We start from the raw sequence: 17,430 nt of genomic DNA, 5'->3' as shown, positions 1-17,430 counted from the left end.
TCGGTTACTATTTCATTAATAGTTTGCCACATTTTTTTTAATCTTTACCCCCATTTTCAATACAATTCTTATAGTATTCATTTTTTGCTTTCCTGATGAGCTTATCTAATATTTTCTTTCGAGCTGATATTCTTCATGTAAAATGATATCATTTGGATTTTTTCTAAGTTTTCGATACATGCTATTTTATTGTTTATAGAATTGATCAAGCTGCATATTTGCAGCTTCTTTGAGCTTCCACTTGAACCACTGTTTTTCCCTGTAGCTGATCTCAGTTTGGGACCACTTGATGTAATGTTGATTTGCTGGTTTCTTCTCGCTGTGTATTTCTCTTGTGTTCGGCAATGCGCACATTCAATGGCCTCTCATTTTCACCGATATAGGATTTGCCGCACTCACAGGGTATCCGGTAAATGCAATTCTCCTGTAGTGGATAGTGCTAGCGGCCTCACAAAAACCAGGTACAGGAAAAATATTTCCGAAGAACTTTTTTTTGAAATGGTCGAAATCAATATGTCTTCCCATTGTATAAATTGAATAAATGACATTGACAATAATAATGATAATATTTCGGTATCTCCAACGGAAAGCAAAGTATCGAGAATTTTCTCTTTTCGCAGAATAGCAGTAGGCTGGGTTTAAGACTGTCATTCGGGCTGGGTCTATGCCTGTATGCCTGTACCTGAAACCAAACATCACCTTTTAAAAATGACTGAAATAGAGAGATATTTTCATCTTGAGTGTGTCACACTGTATGTATTCCAAAACCTAATTCATTCTTGAAATATTCGCCTTTCAATTAAACAATTTGTTATATTCCATGAATGTTTGTGATTATTTTTTATAAGAACAGGTCGAACAAAACAATTATGGAGGAAAACCAGAACCCGCTTCTCGATCGGTAAATAAACGAAGAAATCATGTTATGAATATCTGGAATTACCAGTTCAACACCGGTTGATCGCACAAAACAACTAATTCATAAACAACTGTATTAGCGAAGTGAACATAGCCCATTAGTATATCCTCAGACATCAGACTGAAAATTGAAATGATGCGCTACTGCGGTTATTGGTTTGCAGCTCATTTAATATTAGTTAATGGGATTTTTGCAGGTGAGCAAATTCTATATATAATCAAATGAATCGGGAACTTTTACACACTTGATGAATACATATGAGCCGGGAATGCATTTGTTTGTCTTTAATATTCAAAAATATCCATCACTGGCTATACTTCATTTTTTATCAAGAGCACCAAAGTTCTTGATAGATTCCTTTTTTCTTATTATAATGATTTGAAAGAAAAAAAGTAAGAAATATCCCTGTGAAATAGATTATTATGAACATACTTTTTCCAAATTCGTGAATTATACTACATACATTCAGATGTCTACAGTTTGCAAACGTGTCAATTCCAGTATTTCGATATTTGTAATATTTTCATTGGGTTGACATTAAAAACTTCCATTCTTGGCTTGGAATATATGCTGTTTTCGATTTTTTCATTCTGAATAGACAACTTTTCAACCCTTTCTGATTTGAGAATCATTTTGAAATCAAGTAATATTTGCATTTGTTTTTATTCATTCGTAAATCGAAAAGTTGATTTTCATTTGACGACAATTATTCCAATAAATCTATTGAGGCTTCTATATATTTCCAATTTTATTTCTTTTAACAAATTAATGTCGGTTCTTTATATGATTTCAATTTTTGAAGAATGTTTGTTGAAAGATATTCTTTATTTATTTGTATAGAAAAAAATGGACAATTTTGAAGAAAATTGAAAGATTTGAATTTTGAAACATTGAGATCCAACATATTTTAAATGATATTGTTCGATATTTCTGCAATTTAATAACATTCTACTTAGTTGCACACATTTCGAAATGCGTTTTTAGTGACAATAAAATGTGATGTATCAGTTCGAATCGAATTGAGAAAATGGTAATTCTATAATAGAAGAAAAACCCCTCAGTGTCAAAAACTTTGCCAAAAATTACTGAAACATTTTCAAAATGTATGCTGTTACTATTCTTGAAAACGATGAACACACCTAAAAACAACCAATGAAGACACACCTACAGATATACTCCACCTCAACCTTGACCTCTCTCGTTCACTGGCAGCAATGTCAATCCACTGAAGTCGTTAGAGATTTATTTGAAGATCGTATAAATGAATTACTAATCACAGGAGTGCTGTTATTTCTATAATTTAAGCCACAGTAATGTCTAGCAAAAATTTTTTTATTTGAGTGTTTTTTATTGCTGAAATTTTGACTCATTTCTAGCTGTACAAAGATTCTCACAGTTAGCACTTTGGCAACTTCATCTAATACCATTGACGAATCTACAGTTTTGCATTGGATTATCCAGATGGATATTCGTTTCAGTATATCGATTCGAAGGGGGTCGTTCTCCTTTTTTTCTCTTGAAAATGGCCGCACAACTAGCCTTTTGGTTAAGCTTTCTGTTACAATACAATACAATACAACACAATACAATACAATACAATACAATACAATACAATACAATACAATACAATACAATACAATACAATACAATACAATACAATACAATACAATACAATACAATACAATACAATACAATACAATACAATACAATACAATACAATACAATACAATACAATACAATACTTTATTTTTCCTGAGACTTTTTTCCAAGCATGGAAATCGTCATATACACAGTTAAGATTGGAGTTGAAAAATATCAAGTGATAAAATATGGAACATACATAAAGAAAAAATTAAATCAATAATAGATGTAGGAGATAATTATATGAAACAATTAAAAAAATACATAGTATAAACAGTAGAATATTGAGAAGCAAACAATCGTGATGTCAAGCAGTCAGATCAGTTTGAAAATATTCATCAAGTGAATAAAAGGCATTTTTGTAGAGAATATTTCTAACGCTATTTTCGAAATTAATGGGATTTGAAATTTTCTTAATGAATTGGAAGTTTATTGAATATTTTTATAGACATTACATGAGGTCCGTTTAATACAGATGTTAATTTGTATACAGGAACTATCAGATTATAATTTTGCCTGAGAGTATAACCAGCAGCTATGCGGATAGTATCCCTTTGCTGAAACTCATGGTAATGATTCTTAATGTAAGTGACACAGTTCCAAATATACATGGATATTACAGTTAAAATTTGTAACTTAGTAAATAACTGCTTACAAAAATCACCATATTTTTTAAAACACATGGTTTTTAGTATCTTTTTATGAGTAATAACAGATCATCCAATCTGCTGCAGTTACCGTAGCAGACTAAGCAATAATTTAGACTTGAGTGAACATAGGCATAGTAGTAACTTAATAAAATATTTATAGGGACAGAATTTCTGAGATTCCAAATGACGAAACAATGTTTGGATAATTTTATAGAAATAGAGTCAATATGATCATTTCAGGATAATTGGGAGTCAATGTTCAAAACCCTAAGAATTTGACTGATTTTTTCTGCACAATAGAGTTAGTATCAGCTCTAACTAATATACTGCAGTCCATTTCTCTAAGCGAGAAAACAATTGTATTAGATTTATTGCTATTTAGTACGAGGCCGTTTCTGGCGCAGTAATTAAGCATATTAGCAACTGCAATATCAGCCTCGTCAGATAACCCTTCGCAAGAAGAAGAACTCAATAAGAAGGACGTATCATCAGCAAACTGTACAGTACAAATGTTGTTGATTGGTATTAGAGATGTCGTTGACGAATAAGAGAAAGAAAGTAGGACCCAGGACACCACCTTGGGGAACACCTGTTAATATGTTACGATTTTCAGAATGATATATTCCATATTTGAGCCTAACCTTAACAGATTGTGATCTGCCGGTCAGATAAGTCTTAATCCATTTTAGACTTTAGCCACGAATTCCAGTATCATAAAGTTTATCGAGGAGAAATTGATGCTTGATGGTATCAAATGCACGTGACAAATCAAATAGAATACTGAGCGATTTTCCGCCATTTTCAAATTTGGATAAAACATGATTGACCAGAGTAAGAGTAGCATCTTGGGTGGATAAACCAGATTAGAATCCATATTGGATGTCTCCTGATGCTGTTGAATGTACCATATGAACTTTCTTTGGCGTTGTATGCAATCAGCATTGTAATGAATCCTTTCTCTATAGATTTGTGATGCTGCCTTGAGTCAATTGCTCAGCTTGCGAAATATTTTCTACTGCTTTCTACTGCTGCACGAATTTGGAAACTTTCCATTATATATGCCGTAAATTATTATTTTTGGATTGAACGTATTTGACTTGATTCAGTTGAAACAAGTGTGGAGAAAGTCCGTTATCATTTTTCAATGAAGATTTTCATACAGGTATAGAAAAGGTTAACTTTTCAGTTCATCCCGATTAGTAACTTCGTGAAATCAAAGTATTGTTCAATAGTAATGCAACACCCTGAAATTTCATGAATAGATTTTCATTTTTTGAAGAAAGCTCAATCATTCAGCAATACTGAGAGCAAACAGCACTGCATGGATAACTGCTCGATTGGTATTGCTCAAAAATAACAAGGTTTGAGTTCGAAGAACACGTGGAAGGCGAACATTTATGAAAAAGCCAATGTGAAGCTCTGATTCCTTTCACAAAAATTAATTGTGTTCAAAACCTGTTATCATATTCCCGTTCTGTTTATTCTGTCGATTTTATGTTATTTATATGAATACGAAAATAACACGCCATACGTCCAAGATATGAGTTGCTCTGTTTGACCTCTTTTTCTTGCGAATGATGAATAATTTGTTTGTTTCAGCATCCAACATCTCCCGAACAACAGAAAATCAAAATATTCCTTCAAGATCTATATGTGGATTTCAGGTACTGATTGAATTGTTTTATTTCATTTATTGGTGAATTTTCCATTTGAGAGGATTTTGAGGCAGTATGGAAATGAGGAAAGTTCGAAATTTATCTACGTTAGATTTATGTTTTTCTAGGTTTTATGTTTCAAATATAAATTTCAATCAATTATGCGTTAGGTAATGAAAATTCACGTTCTGAAAAATGATCACTTGTTCAAATTGTAATTTGAAGGGTGGTGTCGACATCAACACCCTACGACAAAAAGTGTTTTGCTCCCAATTCCAACAGTTAGATAGTTTCAATATTCCAACGAAAAATTCGATTTTTCAGATTTCCAACTGACAGAAAAACTCAATAGTGAAGTATTTTGTTTGACTTTCTAAGAAAGACGAACCCGATTCTATAAGTTTTCTTGACATTTTTCAAGCCCATTGATCATTTTGAAGCATGAAGTCCTAAACTATGCAATTCATAGAATTTGCAGAGATGTCAATTCCAGATATTTTCAGTTCTCCGTGAATAATTTCACATTATGTACCTATTCTATGGCTGCTGTTTGAGACATAATCAGCTATACTAGACTTGTCTGGTTTATGACACCGAATTTGTGAAATATGTTCTTTTCTTCCCGTTATTAGAAGATCACCCAGCTTGACCAACCTACCTTTTGTCAATTCTCAGAGCTTGTTACGTGACTCCAGATAGTTGCAGTAGTTTCAAAGTTTGGGTTGGAAACATAGTTCCCAAATTATTGATGTTGTCTGTACCAATGGAGTTACATAAAAATTACAATTGAATGTTGTACATATCTCGCTGAAATAATCTAAAAACGAATCTTATATTTAGTATCGATATTGCACCCGTGCCGAAGCGGGGCGGTACGCTAGTGATAAATAAGGAACGAATTTTCATTTTTAAAACATTTGATTGGAAGGTTGGAATGAATATTTACCAATTTTGGGGTTAGACAAATCCCTTCATAAATATCAATGAAATAATATTCTAGGAAATCGATACAGCCACTGTTGGAGATGAAGTTGGCTTAGCAGAGTCTCCGTGGACAGCACTGTTACAGTACACTTTGTCTTCTGGAAAGATCAGATTTTTATGCTCTGGATCTCTGATATCACCACGTTACGTTCTGACTGCTGCTCATTGTGCCAATCCACATTCAGGAAAACTGTAAGTCTACTTTGGAAATGTTCATTAATTTAAATATTACATATAAATAAAAATCGTGATATAACTTTACCACAGATCAAGATGTGTCTGAAGTCTGTATCGAGGAAAGATATATACGTATATGTTTCGAATCATAATCTCTAATCAGTACAGGATAGATCCTTGATAGCTTGACCACAGTAAAGCTGAAACCAGTGGTGTCACTCTTGTCGAAACCTTTGATGTTTGTGTCTCACAGTTTTATTTTCATTTAGGACTACTACGCATAATTGCCCGTCACGAGTGGATTTGTCAGCGTTTGACATTCCCTACACTGCTCAACAAGTGATTAATAAATATAAACTGTTCGACAGTGAAACAAGTTTCAGGGAAAATTAAATGAGTGTTTTGTAGTGATGTAGAATATCATGAAGCGCTTCGAATTTTTTATTCAAATTGTTCTACGTTTGCAATCGATTTGAAAATAAGTTATCGAAGAGCTAAAAGAACTTGCAACTTCAAACATAGCCCAGAAGTGCATGAAATGCAATATTTTTGCATACTGTATGAATAATATGAAACGTTTAAAATATTCAACAAAATTCGAAAAGCGTGTCGGAAAATTTCAAACGATTGGAAAAATTGATTTGCTTGTCCAACCAGCCGGTCCTCTTGAGATGCAACAACATTAAAACATACATGTACGCAGGTAGTTATTCTCAACTAAATAAAAAATGAAACTTATTGCTTTTCAACAATTACTACTGCAAAAATGTTTTCTTTGAAGAGTATTGCACAAATAGTTGCCAGATCGAAAAAAATCTGCTGGTTGGTTTCAGCTAGGTTGTCCTCGTACCTTGAATCCTCTTCTCTGAGGAACATCCCAAGAAGATTTTATTGATTGAATTCAATACCGTCATGGCACTAGAAAGGGGAGTAGTTGATCAGCCAGGTATTTGTCATAACAGCCTACGTGGAGCTGGAAATGAGTGGAACATTGGTCGGCAACAACTATCTTTTCTAAACGATTACCCAAACGATATCTGAGCTAGGTGCCAGTGTATTTTCCACCATGTTTTTCAATTCTTCCCAAGTATCCGCCTCATAGAATATTGTAGTATCATCGGCGTATCCAATTAGTCTTCCTGCACAGTTCAGTTCAAACACATCCTTGACATAAAGGTTGAGAAAAACAGGTCCAAGAACAGTACCTTGAGGTACACCACATCCAATTTATTGCAGCTCACTCATTTCATCACCTATTCTTACTACCTGTTTTCTTTATTCTAAATAAGTACTCAGAATATTGAGACATTTTATTTGAATCCCTTTCTTTTCTAATATTTGTACTAATATACTGTGGTCCACAGTATGAAAGGCCTTGCTTAGGTCAATGATAAGACATAACCAAGGTTTTCCATTTCCTAGGGCTTTATGGATTTCATTTGTTAACTCCAAAAGAGCATCTTCTGTGGAAGTTCTTTCTTTGAAACCAAACTGTTTTCCAGAAATTAAATGATATTTGTTGATGAAGTTTACTAATCTCATTTTTATGTATTTTTTCAGAATTTTTGATGAATGGTTTAAAAAAAATCTGTTCAAAATCTGTTCAAAATCTGTTTTTCCGTTAACCAGCTGTCGCACCCCTACTAACGACAACCCTCAGAAGTCGAAACTTGTGCGAGCTAAGGATTAACGAGGTCTTACCTTTTAACGTGTAATTCCTAACACGGTTGATCAGATATATTTTTCTGTAATTAGTCACAGAAGTTTCGTCCCCGTTTTTACATATTGGACACACTATTTATTGGTATCTATTGGTGATAATTATATATTTCAGAGGTTCAAATATATAATTTGCAATTGACTTCAACACTTCGGCCCTTATTCCATAGGCCCATAGTAACTTGTTATTTTTGAGTTGATGGATGATTTTCAAAATTTCCTCACTGTCAGCTTCTTTCAATATAATTGAATTTGGTATTTTCATTGATTTTATTTGAAAATCAGGATTTTTTTATTATTTTTCCTGCTGAAACCTCACCCATTTCTATAAATTTGGAATTGAACTCATTGGCAATTCTGGTTCTGTTGGTATACTAATGAACAAAATTTTGATGATAAAAATATACCAAACTTTTCACTTTTCAACATATCAAAAAAATTATCTGATTGAATTTTTTGTTAATCTGACTATTGCCGGAAATGAGTGTTGACACATTTTTTATTTGGTTAATGACATCCAGAGAATGTGCTATATATCAAATAAGTACAAAACAATTGCACAAAATTATTCATTTATTTTTTCAATCAACACTGAATGAAATCATATCATTTGTATCTGCTACAAATACACCTCTTGAGTACACCTCTTGAGTACCACGAACTAAGGAATGCTGAAATCGTTATTTGCTCTCCCTTTGCAAACTTCAACTACTCTCAGTCCCCAAAATATTGTTTTCATATCTTCCAAAATAAGAATACAATGAGAAATAAATCAGAACTTGGATTATTTTTAGCGAAGTGGTTATATTAGCCACAATAAACTTTCTCTTCATCATGATTCCACAAACAAAAAGCCAAAAATGGTAAATTCCATGAAAAGTTTGAGATATGACAACGTTGTTAATTATTGAGGCAATTCACAACACACCCAAAACCCTCTATGATTCGATTATGCGCATTGTGATTCATTACCAAAATGTGTGGATAGTGACACTACTGGATCTTCAGCATTCTACTGTGGCTCGACAGCATGTATGATACCTTCATCTAGGTTAAACTAGTTACAGCTCCATCTTGTGAACAAATTCCCAAGTGGAAGATGAATCTCCCATGTACGTCGGGAGAGATTCGAAATTCCATTCAGAAATATTTATTTCCTCATTAAGATGTATCTATCCTCTTCAGATATCTTTTGACAAATCCTAATATCAATTGTTCATGCTCAGGACTGGTGTACGCTTTGGGGAATACAGTACAAAAACAGAAATTGACTGTCTAACGCCAAACAACTGCAATGAGCGTCCAGTGGATATTGAAGTTGAAGAAATTATTTTTCACGAAAACTACAGTATAACTGATAGAAATCATTATAATGACATAGCCCTCCTCCGATTGAAGAAGGATGTTCCATATTCAAGTGAGTATAAATAAGGTCTATATCAACCCATAAAAGAACGACTTTTTCACTTCGTGAAACTTTCCTTCACGGAAGGTCCGCGAAGTGTTCCCCAGGGCATCGTATTAGGACCTTGTTTTGCATCTCTATGTCTGAGTCTACGAATTACATCAAACTTTCCTTCCTCTTACTTAGGATTAGGACCAACAACAAGAGCTGGATCTTGTTAACAAATGTATGGGGGAGGCTGAGTTCAATTCAGAAACGACTTATCGACTCCTCAGGAGCAGATTATTTTATGAATCTTCCTGGTACAAAATTGTGGAGCAAGAAAAGCAACATTTGCATTAGCAGAGGAAACAGATTATCCCTGCGCAAATCAGCAGACGCTCTCACTCAAACGATAATTCGCCAAACTAGATACAATAAAACCCTATACAGCTAGCTGAATCTATTGCATCATCGGGTATAACCTACAAATGCTCCCTTGTGGGAACGTTGCTGCAATGGGAATCTTGCACCTTGAGTATTGGCCAATCTCGGTATTGACCAATTGACTAGGATCCCTTCAGTTTACTATAACCACTGCCGAAGAAGATATTTCAGAAGATGGTCCACAGGTACAACTCGAGGTACTATTTCGTTTTCGTTTAGGTAAGCTGGGAGGGATAAGAAAAAATGTCCTGGCTGTTGGGTGCAGTTATGTGCATAGAAAAAGTTCTTTTTTTTCTACTTGAACTGCCCTACGAAGAAGAAAATTGCCCCTCTTGTTGATAGATTTAATCCAAAAATAATCTGATGGGCTGATATGAGGTGAACTTCTGGGACATTCTGCGATTTCTCTATTTATTATTCACCGACCTGGAAGGATACTATGAACAAACTCCACACAATTGTTATGAGATGTGACGGTGCACTCTCTTGTTGGAACCAGATTGTACGGTCTGTAGTATTGTCTATTTTTGTATCGGGAAAACGCTGGATCGAACTATAGTATTCTCAGACATTCAAACACAAGGCACTTTTTGAATTATGATAAATCAGGATCAATAACGGGTTTTTGCTCTATACCCACGTATTGAACTTTCGTGATCATTGCGTACAGTATTCTTGTCATCAGTATTGATTTTCAACAGACGAGTATTCTGGCTAATGTTTTAGCATTTCTTTTGTTGAAGTGTTTTTTAGCTATGTCATTAACAAGATATACTTAGGTTAGGTTAGGTCTGAAGTGAGTGAGTCTATTCGACCCTCTACCGCAACCCGCAAGAGTTTACTCTGGCTCACACCTATTCACACTCGACCAAATGAACCCTTCTTTTTAACGAATCCGATTAGTTTGTATGGTGAATGATCTTTCAGGCCAGATGGTAAGAGTATCGCTCTGGCAAACTTCGAAAACCTGATGCGGTTCCCAGCGGCACAAAGTATGTACTCTGCTGTTTCATCATTGTGCAAACAGTGGCGACTCTCAGCATATGATGATTCAAATGACAGTGACCTGTAAGAAGACCCGTTGGACATCACAGTTCATCCCTACTGTAGTCCAACAACTGTTTAGTATCAAGCTTCGAAGGGTAAATGAACACCTTGGAGTGAGCCAATCCTGGAAAATTCTGCCAGAAGTCCAGGTGTTGAATGTTTGTTTGGCTAAGCCCAAAGCGATGCCAATGACAGGTTCTGGTCCGATGAAGCTGCTTGCAGCACCCTCCATTGCAAGAGAGTCAGCAGCCTCATTGTCTTCCAGACCTTCTGTTGAAAGTCTTCCTATTGAGGAGAGTTGTTTGAGGTTTGATTCTTCAAATCTCTCCGCACACAATTCAATAGCATAAATTTTCGCTTAAAATACAGTCGCATTGGTTCCTAGGCAGATAGATATCTCTGTCTTGGGTCTGTGACTGAAAATACCTGCACTAAAACCGAAACGTGTTTTTTTATACATGTATGAAACAACAACTATCTGTTCTCAATATTTCCTACTCTGGGAGGGTCCAGTCCTCTCTAGTCAGAAACAGAACTTCATAAGGCAATTCATAGTTGACAGTTATAGGCATAGATTCATAGGTCACTTCCAGAATGCTGTGAATTCCAGTGTCAACCATCACTCTGTTTCATTCTTCACTGAATTCATTTGAGCAATTGGCAATGTGCACACTTCTGTATGTAGTCCATCTAGCCCCTCTCTCCAGGAAAATGTGGAGAGGAGGTAGATCTAAAAGGATCTCTATGGCCGCTGACGGTGTGATACTGATGGCCCCACTGATGACCAGTCAAGCCTGTCTCTGTAAACCAGAGAGTTTCGCCTGGGCCGTTTTCTGTGAAGCCTTCGGCCACCAGGCAATTGCACCATAAGTGATCATTGGTCTGACAATCATCACATAAACCCAATGGATTCGTTTGGGACCTAAACCTCAAGTTCATCCACAAATACTTTAACATGTCCTTAAGGACAGTCTGGGTTCGTGTAAATTTTTCTCCAAGTGAGCGTTCCAGGTGAGTTTTTTATCAATGACAATCAATGCCAAGATATTTCACCCCCGTTCCAAATGGAATGACCTCACCATTGGAGAAAAGTGGCATTAGATCGTCCAATTTTCTCCTCCTGATGAGGGGGATCATCACAGTTTTGCTGGGGTTGACAGACATCTGCTCCCTCAGACACCAACTATGACCAACGTCCAATGTGCTTTGAAGGATATTACAAGCTACCCTTTTCGAAAGGTATACTTACGTTGGATGTTGTGAACTTTACAAGTAGTCCCAGTATCATGTAATGTGGATTTTTAACTACTTGTTGAATATTTCCATGAGATGTAGATATGTCATTGTTCTCGGTATTTTTCTTTATTCTGAGCAGAATGACAAACATGTTCACGATCTAGTTGTGTTACATTTTCCAGACTCTTTGTACTGAATTTGTCTTCTCTGTTTTTGCTAACGGTAAATATGGAGAGGATAGCTCTGAACCATTTGCACATAAATGCGATCTTCAGCGGTAGTTACGTCAATGCGTTGCGACCTGGTTGGTATATTTGTTAATGAGCTAATTAGTTATTACTGAGATTACCTATCACAGTTTTGAGCATTTGGAGTTAATCTATTCAGTGAACCACGGATATCTAGCCTAGCTAACAACAATTTTCATTGGATTTCCGGCTGTGGAAGATTTAAACAAATAGTGAAAAATATCTCCAGACAATCAATAGTAGAGTCGTGGAGCGAAAGCGAATAATATTCAACTGATATTTTATATAACATTCATTATTATCTAAACAGCTCATAGATCTGGTATTTTAGCCCATTTTGTACCAATTAGAAGTAACTGTGTAAGTATTTGTGTAATCAGCTCGATACAATAACTCCAGAAATTGAAAAATTTGAATACATCATTGAAAATGGTTTTGACGTCATTTTTGAAAAGGTTACCCTGTATATTCGATTGTCAAATAAATTCAGTTTTATTCTCAGCGAATCTATTCGTCACTTCATAGACGCTCTTCATCATTTAAAAATATGGTGAGCAATATTTACTATATCCTGATTTTTTTCAGGATTCATCAGACCTATATGTTTACCAGAATCTAATGAATCTTCAACCACTGGTGACCTTTTAACTCTGACGAAATGGGAGCGAGAAGGGGAGAAAAGTGAGGTGATTATCAAGAGAAAGGTGAAGCTGCCCGTAGTATCTACGGAACAATGTGAATCGAAATATTCGAAGATGATCACTTTTGCAGACTCACAGTTCTGCGCTGGAGGTCAACACAAAAGAGATGCTTGCCAAGGTATGTGATTTAGAGACAAGAAACTTTGTAGAATATTCAGGTAATACTTAATTGTGAAATTTCAACTATTACTATCATTATATTGGCCAAACGACGAGAACCTTTACCCAAAGAATGAAAGAACATACGATCATTTGAAGGTGATTGACAATGTTTCGTGATGAATTTCACTAGTTCGGACTTCCATTGTCTACTATATAAAATGATTTGAAATCCCTGAAACAAGTAAAAAAGAATAATTAAAAAAGAATAGTTGAAAATAACAATTACATTAAGCAACAATAAACCTGAAATGAAATGATAGTGAAATGAGGGACTGCCAATGGGATTGCCACTTTCACCAGTCATAGCCAACATATATATGGAGTGGTTTGAAACTCTGGCCATTGAAGAAGCCCACAAGAAACCTCGAGTCTGGTTGAGATATGTTGACGACACCTTCATAATATGGAACTATGGAAATACTGAACTAAACGCCTTTCTGAAACACATCAACAGCGTGAGACCTTCCATCACTTTCACAATGGAGAAGGAAATCCACAATGAATTGCCATTCTTAGACGTTTTGGTGAAGAGGACCGACACTAAGTGGGAAACATCTGTATACCGAAAACCCACTCATACGGGACAGTATCTGAACCACGAATCCAACCACCATCAATCGACAAAAAGAGGAATCATCAAGACTCTATTAGACCGTGCTTTTGGGCTCTGTAATACAAAGGAAGGTCTCGAGAAGGAACTAGACATCATCAAAAATGATATTCAGCGGAATGGATACTCCAAAGCGATGGTAGAAAATACTTTGGCTAAAAGACAGCAGGAGCCTCGCAAGGAAGAGAAGCCATCACAACCAGTGCTTGCACTTCCCTACATCAGAGGATTATCGGAGAGGATAAGAAGAATTGGTTCTAAGTACAACATTAGAACCTGTTTCAGATCCGGTAACACTATCCGTAGCAGCCTCACGAAAACCAGGCCCCCAAACGCGGACTGCGATTCCAAGAATTGCATTTACCGGATACCCTGTGAGTGCGGAAAATCCTATATTGGTGAAACTAAGAGGCCATTGAATGTTCGCATTGTCGAGCACAAGAAGCACACACAGCGAGGAGAAACCAGCAAATCAGGAATAGCAGACCATGTTTGGACTCATCAACACAACATCGAGTGGTCCCAAGCTGAGATCTTGCACAGAGTTCAGCCGCATACATGTTGCCCAACAACGTATTCAGCCAGGCCAGAGTAGATATACGAAACATATGGAAACCCATCATCAAACGAAAAATGACCAACTCCCGCCAAAACGGTCATCTCTCACGGAATCAGTGAAGCGGAAAATGGAAAGTAGAGAAAGTGAAAGTATTTCAACGACCTATAAAATAGTCATCTCTCGGAGGAATCAGTCCAGTCATCACCCGAAGACGATTGTAGATACCAACAATCGAAACGTCGTGAACTAACGTGACTTGGAATCTCTACACTTTTTATTTTTTATTATTTTCTTTTTGCATTCCTTTAATTTTTATTTATTCAATTATTATATTTTTACTTGTAGGTTATTTCACTATCATTGCATTTCAGGTTTATTGTTGCTTAATATAATTGTTATTTTCAACTATTCTTTTTTAATTATTCTTTTTTACTTGTTTCAGGGATTTCAAATCATTTTATATAGTAGACAATGGAAGTCCGAACTAGTGAAACATACGATCAGTTTCTTTGATGTGAAGACTGATTTTACATTTGTGAACAATTTTTTGGCAGAGGAGCTGAGTTCAACTACTACAATGATGTTTCATATTTGGAAGTTAAAAGTTGAAAAGTGTAAAATTCCTTTTATAATGTTCAATTTATAATTAGCTTGAACCTGAACTAGGGTCAGACTCAGTCATCGAGTAGGTAGCAGGTCATATGATCCAGACTGTTTCATTATAGTGGAACAACTTAGTACCAACACTGCTGAGGAAGCTATTGTATGATGAAACAGGTGTTGCGATTTTGTAAACTGTTCAGTGAGAATCCTGTGATGAAGTATTAGTTGAAAACATCCATTATCGGCCTATTCCATCACTCGCTTTGCAGAAGTTCAAAAAGCTCAAAATAGGTAGATAATACTGTCAAACGTGAAAAAAATATAAGTGCTCTCATTATGGCACTATGGCAGTTTATGGCAATTTTAGCTATTGTCAACCCTTTGAAAAAAACAGGGTTTTCCAATTTTCAGCCAAATTGCCTGAATCAAAGTCATTACGACAAAACTATGAAGAACAACGATACTGTGCAAAGGTATCTCGTTGATTTCTTGAGAGCAGAAATTTCATACTTTCAGCTCCAGCTTGTCTCCCGTTGCGGTGACAAAATTTTTCATCAATCAAAAGTTTCGCAGTTTCTGAATTGATCTCTTTTTCGTTCGCCTTCCAAAAAAGATTTCATTCTTTTCATCTATATACAATTTGTTGTCACTGAAAGTTTTCAAAAAATAAATTGAAAGATTACCAAAAAACAAGTTTCTCTATTTTCAAATTCCAATATCTAAAGGGAGCTGAGAAAAGATAACAAGTTGAATAAGTGAGAAACATTAGTTTTGATACGTCGGATTGTGGAAAAGAGTCCGTAATGATCTTGGTATAATATATTCCGATACAGAAACCATATTTATTACCATGAAACCAAATTGATGGTCAAATAAACTTTCAGAAAATCCTATACACTGTCAGATTCACTTCTTTTGCAAGCTCATTGAAAATATTATGTTTCAGGGCGTGAGGAATCAAACTAACAGAAAGAGAATTCAATCCCTATGATCACTTTCAAATTTCAAAGGCAAAACCCCCAGTATCATTTTTTCTATCAATGCCTTTTGAATTTTTTATCGACTTCTCTTTTGGGTATTTGTTACCTTCCGCAATCTGAAAAATATAAAAATTATAATTTTTATTGTTGTTTTCATTTCATTTTTATCGTTGTTTTAATGGATAACTTTATACAAGTGTAGAAGGGCAAACTTTTAAGTTTACCCCGATAAATTACTGCGTGAAAAACAAAGTATTTTTCACAAAGAAAAATCTTCTATTTATCAGTAACTTGTCGTATTTAACAATTTTGCCTATCAAAAAAATTATTTACAAATAATACTTATCTTTTACGTTTCGGAGGCCAAAATCTGCCTCCGTCTTCAGAAATGGATAAAAAAAATTCGAATATATTCGCAGTTATTCCTATTTTGATATCTCATTTCTTTACTTCTTCGACAGACGTCAAAGAAGATTTGAAATATGAAATTATGTCAATGTTGTTGATTGACAACTGAAACATTCGATGTAATACAAGGTACTCTCCGATATCAGTTTGTTGCCATTTCGCCACTATCCAAAGTTTTCTTCAAGATGGGTAGCCAAGTACGGTCTATTTCTAAGGAACTATTCGAGATACAATTCTCTCCAGACATGAGAATATACGCTGATTCTTTTAGCTCACGTCTCTTAGAATGAGGCTCATTGGTAATCATTCTTGTCCTATTCCATTCCACCAGATGTTCACCGTCTGATTTTAAAATGTGTTCTGATAATTTTGATCCTGTCAATTGTCTATTTTTTATATAATCTCGATGTTCATTCACACGCACTTTCAATGGTCTTGAGGTTTCACCAATGTAACTTTCACCACGAGAAGAAGGTATTTTATAAATACAATTTTTTGTTTTTTCTTCAGTGTTGTTGAATATCTTCGTAAGATGTTTTGCTCAAATTCTGATCCCATTCGTAATATTGATTCCTAAAAATCATTTATTCATCTAGTTACTTCCATGTGAGCCACAGAAATTTCATTTTTTGAAATGATACCACTAGATCAGTCAAAAACTTCCAAAAAGGAGAAGAAAATATTGGAAATGTGTAACTACTGAAAACAATGCCGAATTTTTTTTTTATTTTTTTTATATTGTTCAATTCGAAGCGAAATAAAAGAGAACAAACTTTCAGATATAAAATATGCTTTTGAATGTCATTTTCAATGAACTTATAAAACTTATTTCTAGGTGATGGTGGTGGACCTCTTCTCAAAGAAACAAGGGCGGATCACACGCAATGGTACCAGGAAGGAATAGTTTCTTTTGGTGCCAATCCATGCGGCCTAGAAGGTTATCCTAGCGTTTACACCAAGGTTGTAAATTATCTATCATGGATATACAGTAAAGTTAGAGATTGATTTTGAAAGTCTTTGAAATGTGTACAATTCTGTCAAAGAAAATATACTATTCACCTATTTCAACTGGTCTTCATTCTACAATGAAGAGCATATGTATATGTGAAGCATAATATCATAAATATCATAAAACAATAACCCTCCAACAAGTGTTTTTTTAAGAGAGTTTTTCCATTTTATTTACCAAGTTTGTTCTTTATGTGTCACAAATTTGTTTTCGTTGATACATAGATGGATAAATGAACTTCATTGTCCAATAATAGTGTGTCGTTGACAATGTTATGACAATGTTATTTAG

The 17,430-nt window shown here is 35.0% G+C and overlaps 1 protein-coding gene across 1 annotated transcript; it reads left to right on the top strand.

Moving 5' to 3' along the window:
• The first annotated feature begins 954 nt into the window (after positions 1-954).
• Positions 955-17,198, top strand: LOC111510010 (phenoloxidase-activating factor 3). Its single transcript, XM_023165867.2, has 6 exons — positions 955-1,115; positions 4,810-4,874; positions 5,866-6,041; positions 8,972-9,162; positions 12,693-12,926; positions 16,966-17,198. The coding sequence occupies exons 1-6, from the start codon at positions 1,052-1,054 to the stop codon at positions 17,133-17,135; spliced, it is 900 nt and encodes a 299-aa protein (XP_023021635.2). The 5' UTR covers positions 955-1,051; the 3' UTR covers positions 17,136-17,198.
• Positions 17,199-17,430: the final 232 nt, after the last annotated feature.

The sequence above is a fragment of the Leptinotarsa decemlineata genome, unplaced genomic scaffold (genome assembly GCF_025532065.1).
Source record: "Leptinotarsa decemlineata unplaced genomic scaffold, Ldec_3_MD MMD2_tig00000576_RagTag_RagTag, whole genome shotgun sequence".
Classification (NCBI taxonomy): domain Eukaryota; kingdom Metazoa; phylum Arthropoda; class Insecta; order Coleoptera; family Chrysomelidae; genus Leptinotarsa; species Leptinotarsa decemlineata.
The sequence above is the reverse complement of the archived record's forward strand: the minus strand, read 5'-3'. Positions and strand labels throughout refer to the sequence as shown.